General features: G+C 46.9%; 1 protein-coding gene across 1 annotated transcript; it reads left to right on the top strand.

Moving 5' to 3' along the window:
- On the top strand, positions 1 to 22,009 carry LOC146207458 (gastric triacylglycerol lipase-like). Its single transcript, XM_084576826.1, has 10 exons — positions 1 to 45; positions 3,025 to 3,232; positions 6,242 to 6,320; positions 11,408 to 11,440; positions 12,059 to 12,209; positions 13,777 to 13,869; positions 14,771 to 14,926; positions 20,176 to 20,247; positions 20,992 to 21,060; positions 21,618 to 22,009. Exons 1-10 carry the CDS (start codon positions 1 to 3, stop codon positions 21,861 to 21,863), a joined length of 1,152 nt encoding a protein of 383 aa, XP_084432952.1. The 3' UTR covers positions 21,864 to 22,009.
- The last annotated feature ends 1,698 nt before the right edge of the window (positions 22,010 to 23,707 follow it).

A 23,707-nucleotide genomic window follows, 5' to 3' on the forward strand; every position in this document is an offset into this window, starting at 1 on the left:
ATGCTGCTCAACCCCCCGCTCATTGTCCGAATGATACCGTCTGAAGTGAGCGAAGTGTGTTGCTTTTCCGGGACGCATGCATCTGTTCATGGCCAACCTTCGTCTTGAAGGACGCGTACTCGTTTTTGAGAAGATCGGTTTTGGGGCTTACATACCAGCCAGTGCAAAAAAGTAAGATCATTTTGTTCTTCCAAATATTGCCTAGTCCCTTTGGATCTAATCAGTTCAGTTCAGTTCAGGCGTTCAGTCGTGTCCGACTCTTCGTGACACTATGGACCATGTCACGCCACGCTTTCCGGTCTCTCACTATCTTCCTAACATCACATAACTTCATCTGCAGTGCCTCGAGGATGCCATCTAACCATCGCGTTCGCTGCCTACCCCTTCTCCGGCGACCCTCAACCTTTCCCAACATCAAATCTTTCTCCAGCGACTCCTCTCTTCTCATCAGATGACCAAAGTAGCTGAGCTTTAACTTCATTGGATCTAATAGATTGTGAATAAAACAATGCAAAACACGTAACGAATCGACCCACTGTGCCTTCGCATTGGATCTAATATATTGTGAATAAAACAATGCAAAACACGTAACGAATCGACCCACTGTGCCTTCGCCTTCGCATTCTTAGAAGTATCTGCGTGATATTTTCGCACCGCTCAAACATGGCATGCTCGTGGAAATCCGCCAAAGATTCGTCCAGCGGTCATGGTTACCTTGAAGTACACACACTGTACCCAGTTGAAAGTTATCGCCCAGTGAGGCATGTCCGACTAAAGAGAGTGCCTTATCAGCATTAAAATTATTTGCGCTGTTCACCTGAAAATGTTGGTTTTGCAGAAACTGGTCTACGTTATCACTTACACGGTATATCTGCGTGAAGAAAAGAGAAGCCATTTCTTTTTAGAGTTGATGGTGCAGCCTTAATTAAGAGTCGTTAATGAGTAAGATTAACACGTAAGCAAGTCTGCTGGTGCAATTGTTATGCACAAGAAGTATCCAAATGCGTAAAACGGACGGATTTTCTATCGCAGTTCTGCATGCTGCCTTCTCTTGTCTTTCAGATATGGAGAAAGCGGGTTCTGTTTTTCTACTTTCTCTATGTGTAAACTTTGCGATGCAAAGCAGCGCCTTGCGCAGGACGCGAGAGAATACCGACAAAGATGTCGTGAGTATGTTTATATGAAAGCCAACTTCATTTCCTGCCTTTTACTGCGGGCAACAATAAATGTTGATATTGATGAGTAGACTAGATAAATTTCACATTTTATTGCAATATTTATTTATTTATCCTTATTGCAATGTTTATTCCCCATTGATTTCGACGGCGCGTTAGATTAATAATATACTAACAGGAAATGTCTTCTTGAATTTCTCTCAGGTTATTTCTGTCTGCTTCTGACTTGTCGAAAAAAAGCGAGAGGGGAAAGACATGCAAACAGCACAGCGGCTTCCCCTTTACGACGCCAAAAAACACTAGAGATGGAACTAATCCTCTCTAGACTCTACTTTCGATACAGATCCATATAAAAAAAAAAATCGAGGACACTTTGGCTACTAAAGAGATGAAAGGCGAAAGCCTGAGTGCTGCATTCTGCTACAAGACTGATGCGCATGTAGCTATGAATGCGGCTACGAGTAAAGCGAACGACTACTTCACATTCTGCGAGTGCATTTATGCTCCTAATTGTATACCTTCGCAGTCGTTCTACGTTTACTGTTGTGCGGTTGATTTTACCGGATGCGCGGCATTATTTAGGGATTAATTAGTTATTCAATTGTCACTAATTAGCAATTATGAATATATCAGATCTAATCATTTAATCAGTAATTATTAAATAATTAATCACTTATTAGTAATTTATCATTGCCAGATGGCCATATAAGGCACGCATTCGCGCATACTGTGCTGCTCTGCGATTGGTCGAGACCTCCATGACGTCATCCCGTCTCGACCACTCAGAGCCGCCGCAAAAGCGTGACACTTTTGCTGACGACAACAATGAGGCAATAAAGGCTTTCGCCTTAAGAAACAAAACTCTAGGCAGATCGTTCTAAAAATCATTTAATGCCATTCAGTTATACCCTTGAAAATATTCTATTTCTGCTTGTCACTGGTAGAAAAAGAGCGAGAAAGGAAAGACATACAAACAACACAGCGGCTTCCCCATTACGACGCCAAACAGCTCTAGAGATAAAACTGATCCCCTCTAGACTCTACTTTTAGTACAGATCTACAAATAAACAAAACCCCAGGCCGGTCCTTATAAATAGTCATTTCATTTATTTTTCCCTTAAAGGCCCGATGGCATTACATAAGGGGGGAGCAAACTCAATATACAATGCGAACAAGAACAGGAAAACATTAAAATAACAAGAAAAGAAAACAGAAACAAGAGAAATAATGCAAGGGTTAGACGAAATAATTTAAAAAAACAAAAAGAACAATATACCGTAAGTAAATGACGCCGAAAATGTTATACAAATTTGCATGAGAAAAACGCTTTCACGAAACTGGTGAAACTTGAGCCGGTTGGTACGTCGTTGATAGCAACGTCAGCAGAACTACAAACACGCGTAAAAAAAGTCAAAAAAAAATTTTTTTCAAGACAAGCGCTGCCTCCCCCGCGCGCCCACAATTCATTTGTACCCTAGAAAATATTCGGGTCCCATTTCATGTGCATAAACGATTAAACAAACGGGCAGTTTCTATGTGGCAATGCACTAATGAAGAAACAAATACAAAGAACAAAAATAAAAAAAACGCTTCTTGTCTTGTCCAAGTATCAAGGTATAACAAACAATAGCTCCACAGCAAACCCGCCCGTCCTTAACGCGTCCACTTCCAAGCGCACTTGGACCTCATCATAAGGGATGGCACATCATAGAACGTTCTAGCACCCATACCTATTGTATTTCTTGAGGCTAACCTGATAGCATCCTCTTAGACCAGCGGAGGGTAGTTTTCAATAATTATATGTTTTGCCGAGAAAGTGCCTCACGTAGACGTCATTGTTGAATTTCAGACGCAGCTGATACTCAGCAGTGGCTACCGCGTTAAAAAGTACACCGTCACGACCAACGATTCGTATCTCATCACGATGCAAAGAATACCGAGAGGCCGACGAGACAGGCTTGGAGGACAAATAGAGCGGAAGCCGGTCGCCCTCCTCATGTCGGGCCTCCAATGCAGCAGCGCTGACTTCGTGGTGAACTTGCCACACCAGAGCCTTGGTGTGGCACTTTGGACCAGAACTTTGGACGCCGCAAATACGCATTGTTTTTGGTCAGCAGATTCCGCTTGGTATTTAAACGAAGCGTGTCTCAGCAGTCCTCGTAAAATATAAATATCCGTTCATAATAAGGAAGGATACAGAGTGTTTCACGTAATTTGAACGAATGATCAGCAGTTAGCTGAAACTAACACGAAAATCCTCGAAGTAGTTTGCTTAATTACCTAATTCTAATGCAAAATATTCAATTTAAAACCATGTGCATTTCATAAGTTCTCGAGGGGGCAAAGAAACTACTTATCTAGTTTTATCTAGCAAAGCACGACCAGCGTGGTCTTGTTCTCCGACATTTAAAGAAAATCTGCGAAATATGAAAGAACACCGCGTGACTGGGCTCATGCGTTATTAAATTGCAGCGTTTCGAACGAACGAAGCGAGTGCTTTGACTGCGAGCACACGTGAGCGGTGGCCGCTCAGTTCGACGGGCTGCACAATGTACAAGAAAAAAAAAAATGGAAACGGAGCTTACTTTGGACAACGCATGTTCACTGCCCTTTCTTCCTTTTAGTGAGAAAGCCCCACCCTGAAAGTGCCCGTCGAACTTTAGCATAGCAAAAGTCTCTCCATACACCCCTTCCAAGGTTTGACGGGTGGACACCACACCATGGTGGACATGAACACTTACCTTTCGGTCGACCTTTCACGCGGATTTAGCGATTTAACCGGGGTTAAATGATGACAAACGTTTTGCTTTCTCTCTGATACATCAATAAATGCTCCGCCTGAATATGCCTAGTTCTACTTATCACGGCGCACGCTTTCCACGTATACGGTGTCAGCGGTGTCAGCCAATCATTTCGAGACAGTTAGCGCGGAACCTTCGTTCATTCAATACGCGTCTACAGCAGTGAACTATACGTTTATCGTACTAAGAGCGACAAAATAGAGTAGCGCGCTGTAAGTTTTTCACACCATAAAAAAGTAATCACTTGGTTTTTTTTTTTTTTTTTTCATATTCTGCAGTTTTCTTTTAATGCTGGCAAAAATGGCCAAATATAGAGACACGTCGGCTGAAAACACTGAATCGGTTGTTCGTTAACATCATGGCTACTTGACAAACGCACTTGTCTCTAAAGTGAATAACAAATACTGTCACGGAGCGAAGACGACGTAGTCGAAGGACAGAAGGTGGAGAGAAGAGGTGAAAGTTATGCGGCTGAACGCTATCAGAAGCTGACTTTGCACGCCTGGTGTGAACCGGCCTATAGCATAAGTAGCCTCACCTAATGAACCAATTCAGCTGAATTAAGAGGAATATATGAGGGCCTTTAAGTGTATGGCGCGATAGCATAGGTTATCACCCGACACATAAAACCCCGCTTTAACAAAACCGTATGAACGTGCCTGCGTGGGGTAAACGGTTCTGGCAGGCTGATTCTGATATCAGGCTTCCATACGAAAGGAGAGACCACCTGCCAGCGCCATACTCGTGGATGGATGGATGGATGGAATATAGGAGCGTCCCCTTTGCTCATTTTTCTCTCTATATCTTAATTATTGTCTTTGATTGGTTAACTATACCATCATTCTATTTATTGAATTTTTGTTTCTACATTACTAACATTATGTCACTTTTCTGCTTTTAAGCCACCAATCTATCAGTCGTTTTTTGCTAGCTTCCACCGCCAGCTTATTCACCCGGCCACTGGCATCTCTAAACCCCAGAGCTTCAGGAAGATGCGCCTGCATCGACTTCCGGATGGATACCATTACATTCGAGTATAATATGGTCAATTGTTTCACTGGAGTTACCACATACTGTACATGAGTCATCTTCATTGTTAAATTTCTGTTCGTAGTTCAATGTTTGAGAGCACCCTGATCTAGCTTCAAAAAGTAGGGCACTGCCTCTTGCGTTATCAAAGAAAGCTTCCTTCCTGATCTGCATTTTCCACTTTCGGTATAGTTCTACACTGTTTCTTTTCCATAAAATTTATCCAGTTTTCACATTCTGTGTTTTTCATCTGTTGCTTAACGCTCTTTGTTTCTTCGACCTTTTGACCAGCACATACTTACTGGTTAGTTTCCTAGTTCTTTTCCTCCATTGTGAGTCAACGCTTTTTAAGTACAGGTATTTAAATACTTTAGCTGCCCATCTGTTACTGTCCAATTTCCTCAGGCGTTTCCCGTATGATATTTTACTCTGAGCTTCCCGTACTTCGAAAGATGCCCAGCCCATATCTCCCCGTACCGTCTCATTTGTGGTTTTGCCGTGGGCACCCAGCGCTAATCGTGATTTTTAGGGTGTGATTTTTTGCTCACAGCGCCAACGAGGGCGGACGGCCGCCAACGCCGACCGCATACGCCGGATTTTTTAGTGAACTAGGCAGTTAACGCTATCGCGTTAAGATCACGGATTGGTATTTAAAAGGACCAAGGCGATCGTGGAAACATGCGATGAAGTTTGAATCGGCATCGGGAAAACGGTAAAACGCTCAATTAAAGTAGGGTGGAAAATTTTAGTGCCAGCGAAAAGTATTTACAACTGAGGATATATTAATTCAAAAGCAACGAAGGTTATGCTTAGCTGCCATCAGCACCCCTTCGCCAATAGTAATAAAGGCAGCCTATGTGGCATGTCACATAATAGCGAGAAATGTCTTGGAGATATTTTTCATTATATGGTTGCGAATGATTTAAGCATTTGTTATTCTAATAGTTTGAAAGTTCTTTCTTTTTTTTAATCTACGCGAACTTTTACCACGCGTCATAATATAATGACCCCAGTGACTGAGAGAAGCAATGCAACTAAATTTCCTATTGCATTTTTTCACAAACCTCCCAACACACATATCACAACGGTGCTTACATCGAAAACACAGAAAATATCCGCGACAAAATGGCGATGACCTGTCAATGAGCAACTACTCGTCGTTACTTTCATCTCAAGCAATTGCTGCGACTTGAAATTTTTACGAGTTTAGTGCCCGCGCTTTATATCTGCCCACAGGTTTCATTCTCGCTGACCACGGCTTCGATGTCTGGTTAGGCGACGTGAGAGGTACCGGAGCTACAAGCCACAACAACTGGTGACCAGCGGTGGGATCTGAATCTACAAGCACAACGACTGGTGACCAGCGTTGGGATCTGAATCTACAAGCCACAACATCTGGTGATTGGAGGTGGATCTGAAGCTACAAGCCACAACATCTGGTGATCGGAGGTGGCATCTCAAGCAACAAGCAGGCGCAACAATCGGCCAACAAGAGAGCAGCTCGGAACATCGATCGCATGTGTGGGTGAGTGCTTGGCTTTTCTTCTGATGTGGACCAGGTTCTAGAACAGGGTTAGATTTTAGAACTGGTAAAAAGTGTTGAAACGCCTTTAGGTTTGGTAGTTTGCACAGTTGTTTTGGAAGTAGCCGACACTCGGAGCGATCATGGACCTACAAAAGCTGCAGAAACCGGACCTGTTGCTATTGTGTGAGGAATTGGGAATTGATACAAGTGGTTTGGCACGAAAACCCTTGATTATAAAGGCAATCACTGATCTGGGAACCGATGATGAGGAGCTCAGTGAAGCATGGAACCTCATCGGTCAAAAAAAGGAACAGCTCAGACAGCAGAAAGAGCGTGAAATTGAAAGAGAAGCAAAAAAGCTGGAGCTAGAAATTGAGCTCCGGAAATTAGAACTAGAGTTGAGCAAGAGGTCGGGCGATTGTCCCCAGCTAGCGGTACCTCGTCTCAACAAGGAGGCAGATTTCAAGATGTCAAAGTACATGCAGCCATATGTGATATCAGGGGATATCGGTCTGTATCTGGCTAACTTTGAGCGAACTTGCGAAAAACTGTCCTTCCAGCGAGACACTTGGTCTCAGAGATTATTGACGGTTCTGCCCTGCGAGGCAGCGGAGGTTGTCGCGCGGCTAAGCAAGGAGGACGCGGACAACTACGAGAAGGTCAAAGCTTGCCTTCTGAGAAAGTATAGGCTTAGCGCCGAGGCGTTCAGACAACGTTTTCGGAACGCTACTAAGTCCAGGGACGAGAGTTACCCTGAATTCCTGTACAATTTAAGAGTAAATTTGGGCGAGTGGCTAAAGAGCACAGATTCCTACAGTGATAGGGACGCTGTAGTCGAGCGAATTCTTTTGGAGCAGTTTTATAACTGCCTCCCAGAAAAAGAAAGAAATTGGTTACAGGACCGAGGCGAAATTAAGTCGGCAACTGAAGCTGCCGAACTTATTGAGGAGTATGCTTCGCGCCGACAATTCAGCAACCCAGCAGTGGATAGGCCCCGCAATCCCAAGTTCAGTGTGAATAACCGCCAGAAAAGGCACTTTGCTAGATTTGCAAACGAAGAAATGAAGGTTTCTTCAGGCAAATTCCCTAGAAAGGACGGCAGTGAGAAAAGTGGGGAAGTGACCAACGTGCAGAACACAAAGAATAAGCTTGAGGCTAGGAAGCCGCTCACATGCTTTAGGTGTAATGAGCAGGGTCACATTGCCGTCAACTGCCGGAAAGAAAAGTTTGCTTTCTCGTATGTCAGTGACTGCGATGAAAATATGCAGCTTTTAGAACCTTACATGCATGACCTAGTAGTCAACGGGAAGCCTTGCAAGGTACTGCGCGATTCGGCCGCAACGATGGATGTTGTCCATCCGGCGTATGTGTCGCCTTCCGACTATACAGGACAGTGTGCATGGATCCGCCAGGTAGTGGAGGAACAGAGTGTGTGCTTGCCAATCGCGAACGTGGTCATCGAGGGCCCTTTCGGCAAGTTAACAACCGAGGCTGCCGTTTCAGGAAAGCTTCCTAAGTGCTATCCGTATTTGTTCTCCAACAAATCGGACATGCTACTGCGAAAGAGGGGCATCCTTTTCGGAGACAGAGTTGTGCAAGCCCTAACACGTTCAAAGGCGCGAGAAATAGCTACACTGCTCATTCCAGAAAAATCCACAGCGGAGGAAACTGCAGTTAAAACAGTGGTCGATGCGGAAAATAGCAGGTCAGAAAACTTTGAGAGCGAGGCATCTCAAATAAGTCAACTTGAAAGTGCGCTTGATGAGACGCGGAATGAGGACGTTCTTGAGAGTAACATCTTGCCGCCAGTGTCTAGTAATCTCACGAGACTTTTAAGTGGAACCCGAGATGACTTAGCTATGGAGCAAGCCAATGATCCCAAGAATAAGCTCGAAGTACAGTGGGAAGGACCTGCTAAAGTCGTTGCAGAGCTTTCTGACACTAACTACGCAGTGAAAATCCCCGATAGGCGTAAAGCAGTGCGCATTTATCATTGCAATCTTATGAAGCCTTATGAGCAGAGGGAAGCCGTGGTAAATCTAACGTTAAACCTTCCCGAGGAGATGGGGGACAAATTGATTTGCCTCAGCGAAAAAGGAAGCAACGCTCAGGAGCTTCTCAGAAAGACGGAGCAGAGAGAACTAAAGAAATCCCAGCTGTCCGATCTGGGCGAAATAATAACAGAGTTTGAGGCCTGCTTCGTGGACAGGCCAGGCAGAACTGATTTGACTGAGCACGATATTGAGCTGACTTCAGACGTGCCAGTGCGCTCAAGGTGCTACCGATTTTCTCCAAGGCAAAGAGAAATTCTGGATAGGGAAGTAACTCGCATGCTGGAATTGGGAGTAATAAAACCCTCGGAAAGCGATTATGCTTCGCCTATGATCTTAGTAGAAGCTCCAGGTAAAGACCCTAGGCCTGTGGTAGACTACCGAAAGCTAAATTCTCTCACCAGGGATCAAGTGTATCCTATTCCGAAAATTGAGGAGAGAGTAGAACAGGTCAGTAGAGCGGCATATGTGACTACGCTGGACCTTACTCGAGGATACTGGCAAGTACCGCTCACTGAACGCGCCAGCAGATACGCGGCTTTCGTCACTCCGACGGGCAGCTACCAGCCAACAATGATGAGTTTCGGGCTCAAAAATGCTCCATTTTGTTTTTCCCGACTCATGGATAGCGTTTTAAAGGGGTGTGAAACATTCGCTGTGCCTTATTTAGACGACATTGCGGTTTTTTCCGACTCATGGGCGGACCATATGGTACATCTAAGAGCTGTACTGAGCCTTTTGCGTCAAGCTGGACTAACCGTAAAGGCCGAGAAATGTTGCCTGGCAAGGGCGACCGTGGACTACTTGGGTCACAATGTAGGTCAAGGTTTCAGGAAACCCAGCGAGATTAAGATTTCTGCGGTGGCAGACTACCCGCGGCCGAGCACGAAGACGGAAATTCGAGCATTCCTGGGTCTGACTGGGTACTACAATCACTACATCCCTAACTATTCAGCTTTGGCCAGCCCTCTGACCGACGCTCTCCGCAAGACAGAACCGACAAATGTAGTCTGGGACGAACAAAAGGAAGCCTCCTTCGTAAACCTGAAGGCTGTGCTGATTAGCCGTCCGGTATTGCGAGCTCCAGACTATGACCGAGAATTCACGGTCCAGTGTGATGCAAGTGATCGAGGGCTAGGTGCTGTTCTCTGCCAGAGAGATGACGACGGTAATGAGCACCCCGTGCTCTACCTGAGCAGAAAACTGAGTGCTAGAGAGAGGGCTTATTGCGCATCAGAGAAAGAGTGCGCTTGCATTGTATGGGCCATTCAAAAATTGCAGTGCTATCTTGGAGGGGCCAAATTCACCGTAGAGACGGACCATTGTCCCCTGGCTTGGCTGCAAACTGCGACATCGAAGAACAGTCGCCTTCTTAGGTGGAGCTTGATTTTACAGCAGTACAATTTTGAAATAAGATACAAAAAGGGGAAGTTAAATGGGAATGCGGACGCGCTTAGCCGCTCTTTCTAAGCGGTCCGAGATGTTCCTCACCATGTATCCAAATTGATAATCAGGCTTTTTTTTTTTTTCGTGCGCTTGTATATGTGTGATTATGTAAAGCAGCACGTTTGGTATTTCTAGGAATACGTGGGTCCTGAACGTCTTGAGAGTGGGCTTTTCTCGAACAACAATGGCAGTTTTCTTTTAGCCTGGTCTCTTCAGACGGGAGCCGAGTGCTTGCTTCGACATGTGGTTGAGTTTCAGAGACAGCTCAAGCAAATTGGCCTACAACAATCAAGACAACGCGACAAGCAACAGCGAGCTTCAAGCGTTCACGTGCAGGCCATTAAGTCGTCTCTTCATGCAGCAGCTGGGACTGCTGCCCTCCGAGACTCTTCTGGCGGGGGAGGAGGCTGTTACGACCAAGCATCCGCATTTGCGCGCTCTATTGTTCGCCTGTGGGCATGGATAAGTTTTGTGAATATGTGGTGATGGTCCAATGGCTCTAAGTGAGCCTGTTTCCAGGAATCCTGTTTTGTAAGCATGTTTTGCTTTGTGGACAACCTGCAAATGCCAAATTGACCCTGTCAAGAGAACGTCTGGAAAAACACAAAGAAACGTCCCCCTGCGGGAAATAGCAGGAAGTGCTTTCTTTCTTTTGTTCACCCTTCCAGTCGAGAAGTGCTATCCTCCAGTGATGAATGCCTCCTATCCAAAGGAGACGACAGAGTGACATGTCCGCTGACGTGCAGGACAAGAAAGGAGCATGACTCATACGGCCATTAAGTGATTTCCCGGGAATGCAGGAAAGATTTGCAATTGTCGAAAAGGGACAATGTTGGGAGCCCTATGCGGCGCCACGTGCACTCGGGTTTCTGAGAAGTAAAACCCCTTGTCAGAACCAGCCTGTGGTTTCTTTGCTGAAGAATAGAAATGTACCTCCTCTCCTCGCCGTTCCCAAGCTTTTCCCGCCAACAAGTGATCACGCCCAACGAATGAATGCCGGACCAGTCAGTGCTTCAGACCATCAGTGCAGTGATGTGTTCGATTGGATGCCGATACCTGAGGGGCGTGCCCTGGATTTGGTTGGTCAACATCTTCAGAGAGGGGCTGGACATAGGGGGGTTTTAAGGACGCTGCAGAGCACGAAATGTCGCTCTGGGCCCTGGGTAAACGGCTCATCCAGTCGCTTCTCGCTATGAACTCTTAACGCTTGCCATTTTGCTGATGTACCCTTCTTTTTCGTGTAAATAATCTTGTAAATAAGTTTCTCAAAGTGCCATTAAACCTGCTTGTACATATTTCACCAACTTCGAAGATTCAATCCTACTTCAACCCCGAGTCTCTGCACGCTACCAAGTGAAGGCCGGGTCGACGTAGCCCCAGCGTCACGACAATGCCCAGGTTTTGGGACTTCAGGTAACCGAGGAGATAATTTGTAGCAGTAAACGTCTTCCGAGGAGAGTAGTTCAATATTTATACCGTCCTCGTTAACAACACTACAGCATGAGATATGTCGTCGTGGCGTCCGTGACAAGAACAAAAATGTAACAAACGAACGTCTCGTGGCCTCTCACAAGAAGCACGAGAGCTATGCACGGCAACATGACACGTAAGAACGGACAAATCAGCATGTTTCCTTTTTTTTATTTTTCTTCAGCGAACCGGAATTTAAGCAATATTCATACATTACAGAGCAGAATAACTTCAGATCTCTGAACCATAGTCCTTCAGATGAGATCAGAACGAGAGTATTTGCCTTTCGCTGCATTCAGGCTGCTTTAGAAAACATCACAAATCAACAGACAACCAACCACGGTGACCTTTAAACATATATAGAATCGCCTCCTTCCCTAAGTCTTCCTCTATGGTGTGACCAGACGCAGCTATCTAAATAGCCAAGAAGAGCCAGCGTGCATCAGCCAACCAGCCACCGGTTCATGACGATTGTTTACTGAGTCGTTGCCTATAGTTCAAGCATAGTTTCGTTGTGGCCCACCCGATGGCGCCATAACGGTTCTGACTATTCTTCCGCAGCTTTGACGAAATGGCCAAGTACGATCTGCCAGCGCAAATAGACTTTATTTTGAGCAAGACTAAGCAAAGATCGCTACTCTACGTCGGGTGGTCTCAAGGAAGCATGATCATGTTCGCTTTCTTGTCGGAGCAACCGTGGTACAACCGAAAGGTAAGCGGTTAGAGACACCTGCAGCCTTCAAATAATGACCCCGTTATCACTTGATAACTGAGATGTAGCAGCTGAAGTCGCACTGACTATAAGCAAAATTTAGGACAGCGAGATGGCCATAAAGCAAATACCGCCACGCACAGAAATTGCCGATGCCAGTTTTGCTGGCCCATTTGCCGTACGGTTGCAGTCACTAAGTTAGCATGTTTATCGCACGGCAGCGCTAAAACTATTATCCCTGCCAATTTAAAGGAATGATTTATTTTCTACTCGTTTGGTATAGGTTCGTTTTATGGAGGTTTAACATCCCAACATTTTGACCATCTGGGATTCTTTAACCTGCACTGACATGGCAGAACATAAGGGCGCCTTCCTTTTCGCCTCCAATGAAAAGCGACCACCGCGGCCGAGACTCGATCCCGCATCCTTGGGTACCATAATTGAGCGCCGTAGCCACTGCGCCACCGCGGCGGGGATATTTTTCTATTCTATAAGAAGTGGTGGTAATACTATTAGGTGCCCTTTCACCACACTTAAAATCAGTCTTAGTGAGCTTCAGCTGACCCCTTTATACTTGTACCTTTCGCTCGAGGAAGAATGTCGTGGTGGCTTTCCTTTTAATCATCATAGTTGTCATCAGTACCGTTGCGAACAACGCACGACCACGGCTTCTTCCAGTATAAGCTCCTTTACTGTACAGCCTCGTCCACTTCTAGCTAGAACATGGTCACTGCTTTCAAGGTGTCATTGCATCCGACCCGGCCACGCAGTAATCTAAAGTGGCTGGCCATGTGAAGCAGCACATCCGTGTCTCTGGGTGCTTGCATCGCTTTGCATCGATATCTGCCTGCGTCATATACAATGTTGCTTTAAAAGCAGTGACCGTGTTCTAGCTAGAAGTGGACGACCCTGTACCTGTCTTATACCAACGTCCCGTGGCCACAGCACAAGTGAATTTTCTTTAATCTATGGCCCATTTTCTCCCCTGACTCACTACCGCACACGGCTATGTTTTTCTACCCTTCGTGTTAATTTAAACACTTCTCTCAATAATTCATTTCACTGCGTTAAATACTACCCGTGAAGAGTATTACATAAGGAGCCGAATAAGGACAAAGTTCTGTCCGTATTGTCCCTTGCATTTGTTTCAGGTTTTCACAAGAAACAAGTCTTCCTGCGCATGTTAAGTAACCTTTTTCACATACGAACCATTAACGGTGAACGTCTAGCTATCTGCACGTGCCCCTGAATAAAAAATGTTTCGTTAACAAGATAAAACTAATCAATCATCTATCTTTTGCGCAATAACCCGTCATGAAGGTCATTTTGTCAGAAGTCGTTCCTGCTTTCTTTATGCCTTTTTATTGAACTGCTGGCATCGGTATTGCAGTGTATACTGTAACAGGCTGCGTTCCTTGTTGAAAATTTCGCTCAAAGCATCGCAGCCGAGCATAGACCTGTGAGGCGAACTATTTTGACAGTCCCCAGCCCCATGCTTCCGCAGAAGAAAACGCAGGCTTTTACACAAACCTGATCTGACTATGAGTGACTCTCTCTCTCTCTAAAGACTCGTCTCTTTAACGCCATGGCGCCAGGAGCCTACTTGGGTCACATGTCATCGGATATACTGCGTTTCCTTCCGATGTCAAGAATGTTGTCCGTGAGTATATTTCTTCGGGCCCAAAACACTGGGGAACCGACATCACTTGAACTGGCACCTTCTGGTCCTTTCAACATTGATTGATTAAATAGCGACGTTTTTTCATCTCCTCCGAGGTACTTTATGATGTTTCCATGCCAAGATTTTCGCTTTGGTCAAGACAAGAAAGCGATTAATTGACATTCGCTCGGTTTACGTTGCCTTTACAATAACCATACCGTGAGGACGTCGAACGAAATATTCTTTTTTAGTTTGCTTTAGCTTCCCCCAAGTTGTGGACATTAAAAAAGGACGCTGCGTAATGTTATTAAGGAATTAAAATCACTTGGCACCTGCAAAGCTGAGTACACAAGCTTGTTTTTAAATTTCTGAATACATTCAGGGCGCACCGTGCAGAATTAAGTAAATTTTTGTCTCCAGGGAAAATAAATATTAGGGGCCTTGAGGCAGATAAACAGCCTCATTATAGCATGGATATCGACCAGTGAATAATGCAAATAATAAAAACAAATAAAAATCAAAGAAAGCAGTACTCACCTTGCAAGTTCTTCGGAATCGATCCACAATCCTCCATTATAGGGAGCTCTCGTAGACCAGTGCATAGACCAGTGCTGATACCACATAAGGACTTCTTTGTCGCCCGATATTTCATTTCATTGTCGTCGTGCGCCGTGTCGAATGGTTAATCTGGGCGTATAGCATGTGGTTTAAATTTGCCTAAGTCATTGGTCAAATGCGTAAAGAATATAAATGGAATGTAATTGGATAGATGTTATGCTAAGAGGCTTCTTCATTCTAAAAGCCTACATGTGAAATTTCGCAAGCACGAAAAAAAAAAAAGAAAAAGAACGGACCTGCTTGGGGTTATAAAAAGAAGCGCTGGTTGAAATTTCTATTACAGGACCTAGGGCAAGTTATATACCGCGGGGCTTTCTTGGCAAAGAAAAGCGCATTCCTAAAACTTGTAAAGAAGTCCTGCGGAAGTGAAAAACAAGGACCGACCTGCAGAAATGCCTTTAGGCTCTTCAATGGAGGATTCCCCATAGAAATGAATATGGTGAGTCGCTCACAAATTGTACAACCTGTTTATTGATGAAAACAAGTAGCACGTAGAGCAGGAATGGAATGCCGTACACATCATTCTTGCAGGAGTACACCTTTTCTTTTTCTTTCTTATTCAAATCAGGGCTTAGGTTATAGCCAGTGTACTCATGAGGACATTCGCCATTCAGACTAAACATATAAAGATATACTCATATGAATTTAATGAAAGCAACTGATTCAATCAATCAATTGGGAGTCTGCAAGAGTCTGCATCCTTGAAGGTATTTCGCGGTGTCTAAGACGACACCCTTGCACTCCAGGAGAGGAGCACTTATCCACAATACAATATTTACGCAATACTTGTCTTTGAAAGATGCACATTTTAAAAGGACTGATTAGTTGGAACACAAGCCTTCGTGAAGGAGACAAGTACGGTTACACGCACTGTTTGTAATAACGATAACTGGATTTGAAAGGGTGGACACAAGGATGACACCGTGAGGTAAGCTTGAGGGTTTGAAAGGAGGGACAAAAAGAGAGTCACCGTTTCGGAAGGCTCTGGATCAGTTGAGGACCACTGGATTTCTTGAACGTGCGCTGACATCACACGGTACACGGGTCTCCTTCCCATTTCGCCTCGATATGAACGCGGACGCCGCGTCCGTGATTCAATGCTGCCCTCGTATTCAGTAGCCGAGCACAGTAACCACTAAGCTATCGCGCAGGGTAATGCTTGGAAAGACGCGTGCCGTTCTCATGCGTATCATGCATGGGGCCACTGAACAACGCAATGGCTATACCTCTGCCTTCCAGTAACACAACCGTAAGGCCGACATGAACCGGTTTTACTGAGCAAAGCCTCCTGAACGTCTTAGAATTCCGCTCACGGGGGTTTGAGGACATAAACGCAGCACATTCGATTACATGGAAATGCCGCGTACAGGCCGCGAAAAGACTGCTCAGGATGTACAGGGTCGTCCACTTCTAGCTATAACACGGTCACTGCTTTCAAATCAACATTGCGCCCGACGTAGGCATATATCGATGCAAAGCGATGCAAGCACAGAAGGACCCGGGCGTGTTGCTTCACATGGCCTGCCACTGAGCTATATTGCATGGCCGAGTCGGACGCAGTGACGCTTTGAAAGCAGTGACCGTGTTATAGCTAGAAGTGGACGAGGCTGTACGTATGCGTAAACATCACACAATCAAAGAAATTAGTTAGCGCGCATGACTGGGCTCTCAGTTAGACAGCTGCATTCAGACGATGTACAAAGATATACTATTTTCTTATCGACACCCGAGAGACAAAATGGGAGATGAAGCTCAGCTCATCACGATAAAGACATCTGTTCCCAGATTCGCTGCAATATGCAATATTTCCAACAGTCATAGCCAACAACCGTCACTGACAAATAAAAATGAATGTGAAGGACACATAATCTCTGCGTTTAAGGGTATGAAGCAGCAGCGTTGCTTCAGCGTTGATAATCGTTCCGGTAGTTGAACGTTTGTGCCTCTATTATCTCACTTTTTATCATACAGTCGTGGACTACCATGTTTTTAAGTGAAATACCACTCGACGTAGATATTAGGCCCCGCTAAACCAAATCATACGAATGCGCCTGCATGGTCTAGCTAGGGGTAACTTTTTTTGGTTTGGTTTTGGTTTGGTTTTGGGATTTAACGTCCCAAAGCGACTCAGGCTATGAGAGACGCCGTAGTGGAGGACTCTGAAATTTGACCACCTGGGGTTCTTTAACGTGCACTGACATCGCGCAGCACACGGGCGCCTAGCTTTTCGCCTCCATCGAAAAGCGGCCGCTGAGGCCGGGATTCGATCCCGCGTCTTTGGGCACAGTACAGTGGCACACTATAGGGTTCGATTCCTCTGTCCCACTCACCTGAAATGAGAAGCGCGAGCTTGCAGCTCCTGCCCAATCGGCCATGTTACTTTGCCGCGTGGTGTCGCAAAACCAAACGTTACTAGACTAGGCACAACCCACGACCAATCGCTGTGGGCCGTTCTCTTATTTTTCCTTGCCGCCCTGACTGATGGCCGTGGACGAACTTCATCCATGCTAAGGCTCAAGTTGGGCCCCGTATAACAGCTTACGCTTTAAAAAAATATTAGTTGTGGTTTAACTATGGTTAGCCCTAGTTGAATTGCGATAGCAACGGTGGAAGTTTCTTTTGCCTGCTACATTATTCCCCTATCGCGCCCTATCAGTGTTAGGTGCTACATTATTGGGGACACTTAAGCTCATCCTTTAAGAGTATGCGCGAGAGCGTAAGTGCTGGCACGTTTTATTGTTCATCGTCTTGTTTTGAATGTCCAACTCGGCAATAAAGAAAAAAAAAGAGAGCGTAAGTTACCAGTCTTCTTCATCTTCATGATGATGATGATGATGCTGATGCTGATGCGGCCATTCCCCTTTCTATAGGGGGATCACAAAGTTCTGAATCAGGCCAGGAGAGAAATTTAACAATCTTCTCTGTTGCGCCACCAGTCCTCGAGGCGGCACTTTGTCGTCTCCACTGCCCTCATGATTACCCTAGTCTCTTCTGGTAGTGACGTCGACTGTAGACCGAGTGCTGTCAAAAGCGCCTCCGTTGGTGTTGTCGCTGTTGTAGTGGGGGCGGGTCGCAGTTCTGGGCACTCGATCACTACATGTTGGATGGTCTCGTCGGCCGCGCCGCACCTGGGGCACCGGGTATCCAAGCCCTCGGTGTATTTGGCTCGTATTGTCCTTGTGCGCAGCAAGCCGCTCCGGGCCTCGCAAAGCAGCCCGCTACCTCGTGTGTTGTCGTAGAGGTTTTCTTTAGTGATGGTATGCTTGGCACTGGAGTATACCGCCAGAGATGACTTCGCCTGTGTTTCTCTGAGCCATCTCTCTGTTTCCGCTTCCCGAACCTGGTTGCGGATCTTCTTTCTCCACGTAGGCTGGGGTACCTCTGACAGGCCGGCTTGCGGAATTCCGTACTTTTCGGCCAGCCTCCGAGTTCGGAGCATCCACTTGGTGTTGGAGCATTTAAATACTATGTACTTGTACACCTCCCTGGATCATCTACCGTCGGGCAGAGCACTCAGGCGATGCTGCATGGCAAGTTTGGCAGTGGTCTCACGCGCTTCAAAGGACGACCATCCGAGGTCGCCCTGTACGGCCTCGTTCGTGACATATCCATGGACTCCCAGCGCACGGCGGCCAGCCTCACGTTGGCGGACCTCGAGGGCCCCCCGTGTAGCTGAAGAGATGCACAGTACGGAGTTTCCGTAGGTGAGCCCAGGTACGGCCACCAACTTCCACAGGGCCCTAACAACCTCGAAACGGCTGAACGTCCACAGCGCCCTGGAGCCAAGGAGCGCTCTCCTCGCCTTCTTCTTCATCATCTTCTTCTTCTTCTTCTTCTTCATCATCATCATCATCTTCTTCTTCTTCTTCTGCTCCTCCTCAGCTGTTCAAGGTCAAGCGTGGCCTCCGTCAGGACTACGCGACAGCTCGAAACCTGGCGCAGTATTGCTGGGCTCAGCTTTTTATCCCTTTATCGTTTTTGCCCTCTGCAACGGCACTGCGTCAGGGTCACAAGGGATAATATCGTTGATACGAGTGCTGCTTGATGTTCATGGCATCGCTGCAGCTGTGTCTCGCATCAACAAGGTGAGTGGTTGTAACTGGGAGGCAAACGTGCTCAGAAAGCGGTTGTTCTACCAAGATTCCATCTGCAGGTGGCCACAGAAAGAAAATAAACCAAAAATCTAGCACGCGTGAGCGGCAGAGCAGCTGCCGTGCAGCGGTGCTCGGGTGATGCGGAGGGCGCTCGTCGCGATCGAGAGGATCGATCGACGTCGGCGTAGATCATACTGTTTTCGTCACCGTTTAGTTGCGTAGCAGGACGAAGGTGCGGCGAAGGATGAAGGCGACGCAGCAGCAAGAGCGGCGCCGGAGACAACACAAACATCTTCAACTTCAGAAACTGCCCTCGTGAACAATTTTCACGTTAGGAGGGCCGAACTGCATTAATAGCGTAGAAGCGTCAGCGCGAAAGAGCTTCCGCCTCCTGGTCAGAAGCTTACGCCAGCAGGTTAACTATAGGCAGCTGCCATTTAGTCGTTTTTTATGGCGTGGGCCATTAAAGAGGTACTGTGTAAGCCGCATGGATGAAGTCCGTCGAAGATCGCCGATCGAAGCAACCAGGAATTAAAGATAAGAGAACGGAGATAAACATCAACAAGAGATGGATATAATAGTACGAGGTCCCTGACTGAGATCGCGCTATAATATTGCTACGAAGATGACGAAGCGGGCAGTGGCGCGGGGCGGAGCGCTCGCGCCAGGCCCGCTGGCCATTAAAGCATATTTCATAGTCGTCATCACGTCGTTCTGTTTTGTTGTGTCGCCGTGTTCCATCGCTTGTCATGCTACCACGTAACATTTGGTTGGAGGTGCGGTTCATCCCCATCCTCGCCTTGCACCGTCGAAGCCAACCGTACGCCGGGTCCATCTGCCGAAAGCCCGTGGAGATCGCCGCCCAGCTCTGCCCCAGCCCTTTTTGCTCAGACTCGACCAGCCGCTGTCCCCAGCCTCGTCCCCAGCCTTGACCACAACACACGACGACCAGTAAGAGCCCAAAGCCGACCCTACCGACCCCACGACGAAGCGACCTCACGACCACTCGAGCGAAGACAGCACCCCCGCCCAAGCCGTTCGGCGTGTCCACGAGCCTTGGCCTTCAGCAAACGGTGAAGATTGGACTTGATGCTCCGGTGCAAGCATTCTTTCCATCTTCGCATTCATTGTGGTGTCCAGCGTTTCATGTCCCAATCCTGTGTCTGTGTTCATCGTCACGTCATGCATTGGATTTGTAGCAATCGATCGGGACGATCGCCGCGGTGGCCCCGGGTAATGCTACGAAGATGACGAAGCGGGCAGTGGCGCGGGGCGGAGCGCTCGCGCCAGGCCCGCTGGCCATTAAAGCATACTTCGTAGTCATGTCATCACGTCGTTCTGTTTTTGTTGTGTCGCCGTGTTCCATCGCTTGTCATGCCACCACGTAACAATATAAAGAAGCTTGGAAGTTTAACCCTTTCCACTGTTTTTTAAACGTTCAAAGCTCCTGAGTAACTATTCAAACTTTGCCTGTCGTTTAGCTGCAGCGTGATGAACTGGCCCTTCTTATGTCGGCGTAGTTCTAGACATGCACCTTAATAGTTTTTTGTTCGTTTTAAGCTAATACAAGGATGCCTGTATTCTTTCTGTGTAGACGAGATTTCCATTGTACATGGCCAATAGCCCCTCCGGAACCTCAGTGCGGAACATGTACCATATCGCACAGGTAAGTTTCCGCGTTCTCTGGTCGTGCAGGAACACCCAGCAATGAGGAAAAGAAGCGAAGCAAATGCGATTGTAAAAGCGACACAAACAAAATGACATAGTATTAGTTCACATGTATCTAAAGATGGGACGATCAGTCATCGGATGCAAAAGTTTCGCAAAAGCAGTTGCATTTACTCTTTGACCTAGATGTTTTAAATCTAAAAAATGTTTTACCCTAGGCCGAGGCTTCACATACACAGAATTATTCTGTAGAGTGAAGTGAGCGGAGGTTGGTGGGATAGGGCTACGCTGGTTGGAAAGGAAGGAAAGGGGCGAGGGGGGTGAAGTATTTTTTGGTGGCAGCAGGTTTTCAATGCGTCTTTGAATTCTATTTCGCCGTCGCTTTTTCTTTCCACTCCTGTGTGGCCTCCTAGTGCATGAAAACCTTGTGGGAGGTAGAGGCAGGTGAGCTGGTGGTGCGTGAAACTTGTGGACTGGAGTAAGAGAATGCATGAACATCCTGTAGTGTCGTAACGTTTGGAAGCGCTGAGGCACACAATGACGAGAAAAGTGGACGGGACAAACGCTACTTGCAACTGTGTTTATTTGAACCTTCCTGTTCGGTGACCAGCCTTCCTGCGCAGAATGCCTATGAATGCCTATTCTCGCGCCTACACGTCATCTTACACACCTCCGTACTTTGACACACAAATATTAAGCCATGGTGCTTGCAATACCTAATTACCTGTGACATCCGTTACAGCTCATAAAAGACGACCGTTTTCAAAAATACGACTGGGGACCACGGATGAACATGAAAGTTTATGGACAGGTACGTTAACTTCATTCATTCATTCATTCATTCATTCATTCATTCATTCATTCATTCATTCATTCATTCAAAGATGTCATAGATAAAGGTCCTGTGACTCCTGTCCCAGGAGAGAGCGAAGATTGAAGGCACACTTCGCGGCTTCGCTGCCCGTTGCAAACGGCAATTACAACATAGTGGCACTGCTGCATTGAACCAATGGATTCAGACAGAAGAGCTGCAGAAGCCCTGTGTTCGTGCTTTTGTTACCATACTATGTTCTTTGGTGCAATGCAACAGCGTAGCTCCTTAATTGCGCAAGAAGACCGTGTTGCCCAAATGTAGCGGGTGCGCAGTGCAGATACAGTCGCCCATACCATACTCGTTAGGTTCGGCCCAGCTTGATCGTAAGTGTCGCACTGGATTTCCGCTGCTTGCGTGGAATTAAAAATAGAGGAGACCGATGCAACCTCAGCTTGGAGGCGCTGAGATAGCTTACTTTGTACTTTGTTCTGTGTAGCCATGAACAATTTGCCGCTGTTTTTTTTTTTTTTTTGTCACTAAAACAATGTCCACAGGAATGGCCACCAGAGTACGACCTCAGAAAAGTCACAGCCCCGGTGGCCCTCTATTGGAGCGATGGAGACGTAGTGACTACTCCACGAGACGTGCAGCACCTAAGAAGAAGCCTGCCCAATGTGGTGCTCAACTACAGGGTGCCCGTGCCCGGCTTCACGCACCTAGACTTCGCCTGGAGCATCAGAGCCTGGAAGCACGTTTACAGGAATATACTGAAGATGATGATAGTCTACGCTCGGATGTGACCGGGCTTCCGATCATGCACGACCAAAGAGAAGAATACCAATGCATATGCAGATAAATCGAACTTTCCTCTCATCGATGCCTCGGTGCACAAGGATGTAGAGCCCTTTACAAAAATTGATCCGAGCAAAATACATATTAATAAAAAAAGAGGGGTGGGGTTCAACCCAGCTGTACTGTATGTAGGCCTTGAGTTGGGCTACATCAGCGGGACTGTCCGATTGAATGTGACCGTTACCACCGAGAACTTGTCAAGTCCTCAGTGGTGACGGTCTGACGCTTTTGACAGACTGTAGACGTCGGCGACCAAAGCGCCGCATTATCCATGGCTAGACTGAGGAAGCGGGCGCAGTTAAGCTGCTTATATACCGTGTACACGCAGCTGCCACGTGGCGGCGAGAGCAGCAGTTTAAACCACTGATCTCCACTAGGGATCAGTGGTCGCGCCTCATCTAGTCGCAAGTGTGAATAGGCCTTAAGGGTGAATTTTGATGGATTAAGTTGAGTTAATATAGTTAATTACGCCGGATCAAACTGGATTGCGGTGTATTTGGGCAGATTAAGCTGAATTCCCATGGATTAAACGTACATTCTGGTGGATTAAGTGTTAATTACATCGGATGGTTGAAGTAGGGGAGATTACGGTGAATTAATAATGAATTACGAACAATTACGGTGATCTCAGGGCGACTTCTGGTGGATTGCGCTGAATTAAAGTCAGTGCTTTTATAATTCACTTTCGCAGCCCGTCTTAGTGCCGGCCCTTAGTAATTTCTACCACCGCAATCATTGGCTGGCGGTCCGTGGGGCGGAGCTCCGTCGCCGACGGTCGACGGACCGTAGATCAAGAGGCTACGGCACCGGCCGCCCGGTTTCGGGGAGTACCGGCACCTTTAACTCCCCACCTCCGTCAAATATGGCCGGCGGGCAGTGCGCGCGTCCGCGAGCGAACACATGTGAGCCTGTGTGAATACATCGAACAGGCGGGCTGTGACCGTTACGCCTCGCCAGATAGTGCACGCTGTGACCGAACACACCGCATGTGCTATTTCGGACAATCGCGGTTGATCGCCCCACGTCTGTAGTCAGTGTTTTGTAGTGTGCCGCGCGAGTGCGTTGTAGTGACATGGACACAGCACGCGCGTGAATCGTGCCTCTGTACATGGATTCCTCGCGCGCCTGCGACTACAACACCCGGGTCCAGTTTCACTGCCGCGCTCTCCCCCTCTTCGCATCTTGCCCGGTGTTCTTTTTTTTTTTTCGGCCAATGAGCGTCGCTTTTGCAACGCCTAGAAGTGCGCTACTTACCTGGTGCCGGGACATAGGTGATCAACCAGACTCCTGCGCCCAGCGAGGGAAGAGGGAAACACTGCGTTATGGAGCAGCCCTTTTGGGTTACTCATCCTGGGAGGAGAAGGTATGCTTCTGTCCCCTTCTTCCTCCGCGGCGCGCTGCGTTTCGGAGCGACGCGCACGAGGTCCTCCGCGTTGTGCGATGTATGTCAGTGCAAGTTAAAAATCTTCGGCCACAGGCAGGTGGGCTTATTAGCTGCTCTAAAATGATGATCAGCACTAGAAGTCAATCAGAACATGCTGAGAATAAAACAGTCCATGATTCAAGAATATATCCTGCCAAAGAGAACACTATCTTCTGGGTGGCCGAAGCATCCAGACCATGCTGCAGGGCTGGTATTATCTGCTCCCGCATATGCGCTGAACATGTTCACAAACCACCAGCGCATGCTGAAACCACAGAATCCGGTTGCTATTGGACAATGTGTACTTGAACTTGTCACCAGTACTTTGAAACTGTTTCTATGAGTAAATCATGAGGCAAGGTGCACATG

The sequence above is a fragment of the Amblyomma maculatum genome, chromosome 1, assembly GCF_055883805.1.
Source record: "Amblyomma maculatum isolate TAMU_Amacu chromosome 1, ASM5588380v1, whole genome shotgun sequence".
Lineage (NCBI taxonomy): Eukaryota > Metazoa > Arthropoda > Arachnida > Ixodida > Ixodidae > Amblyomma > Amblyomma maculatum.

Bases quoted from the DNA above. Each gene is read 5' to 3' on its own strand.
- LOC146207458 (XM_084576826.1), top strand. From the start codon at position 1: ATGCTGCTCAACCCCCCGCTCATTGTCCGAATGATACCGTCTGAA. The intron at 46-3,024 runs GTGAGCGAAGTG...GTTGAATTTCAG, and splicing joins TCCGAATGATACCGTCTGAA to ACGCAGCTGATACTCAGCAG. The intron at 21,061-21,617 runs GTACGTTAACTT...CAATGTCCACAG, and splicing joins ACATGAAAGTTTATGGACAG to GAATGGCCACCAGAGTACGA.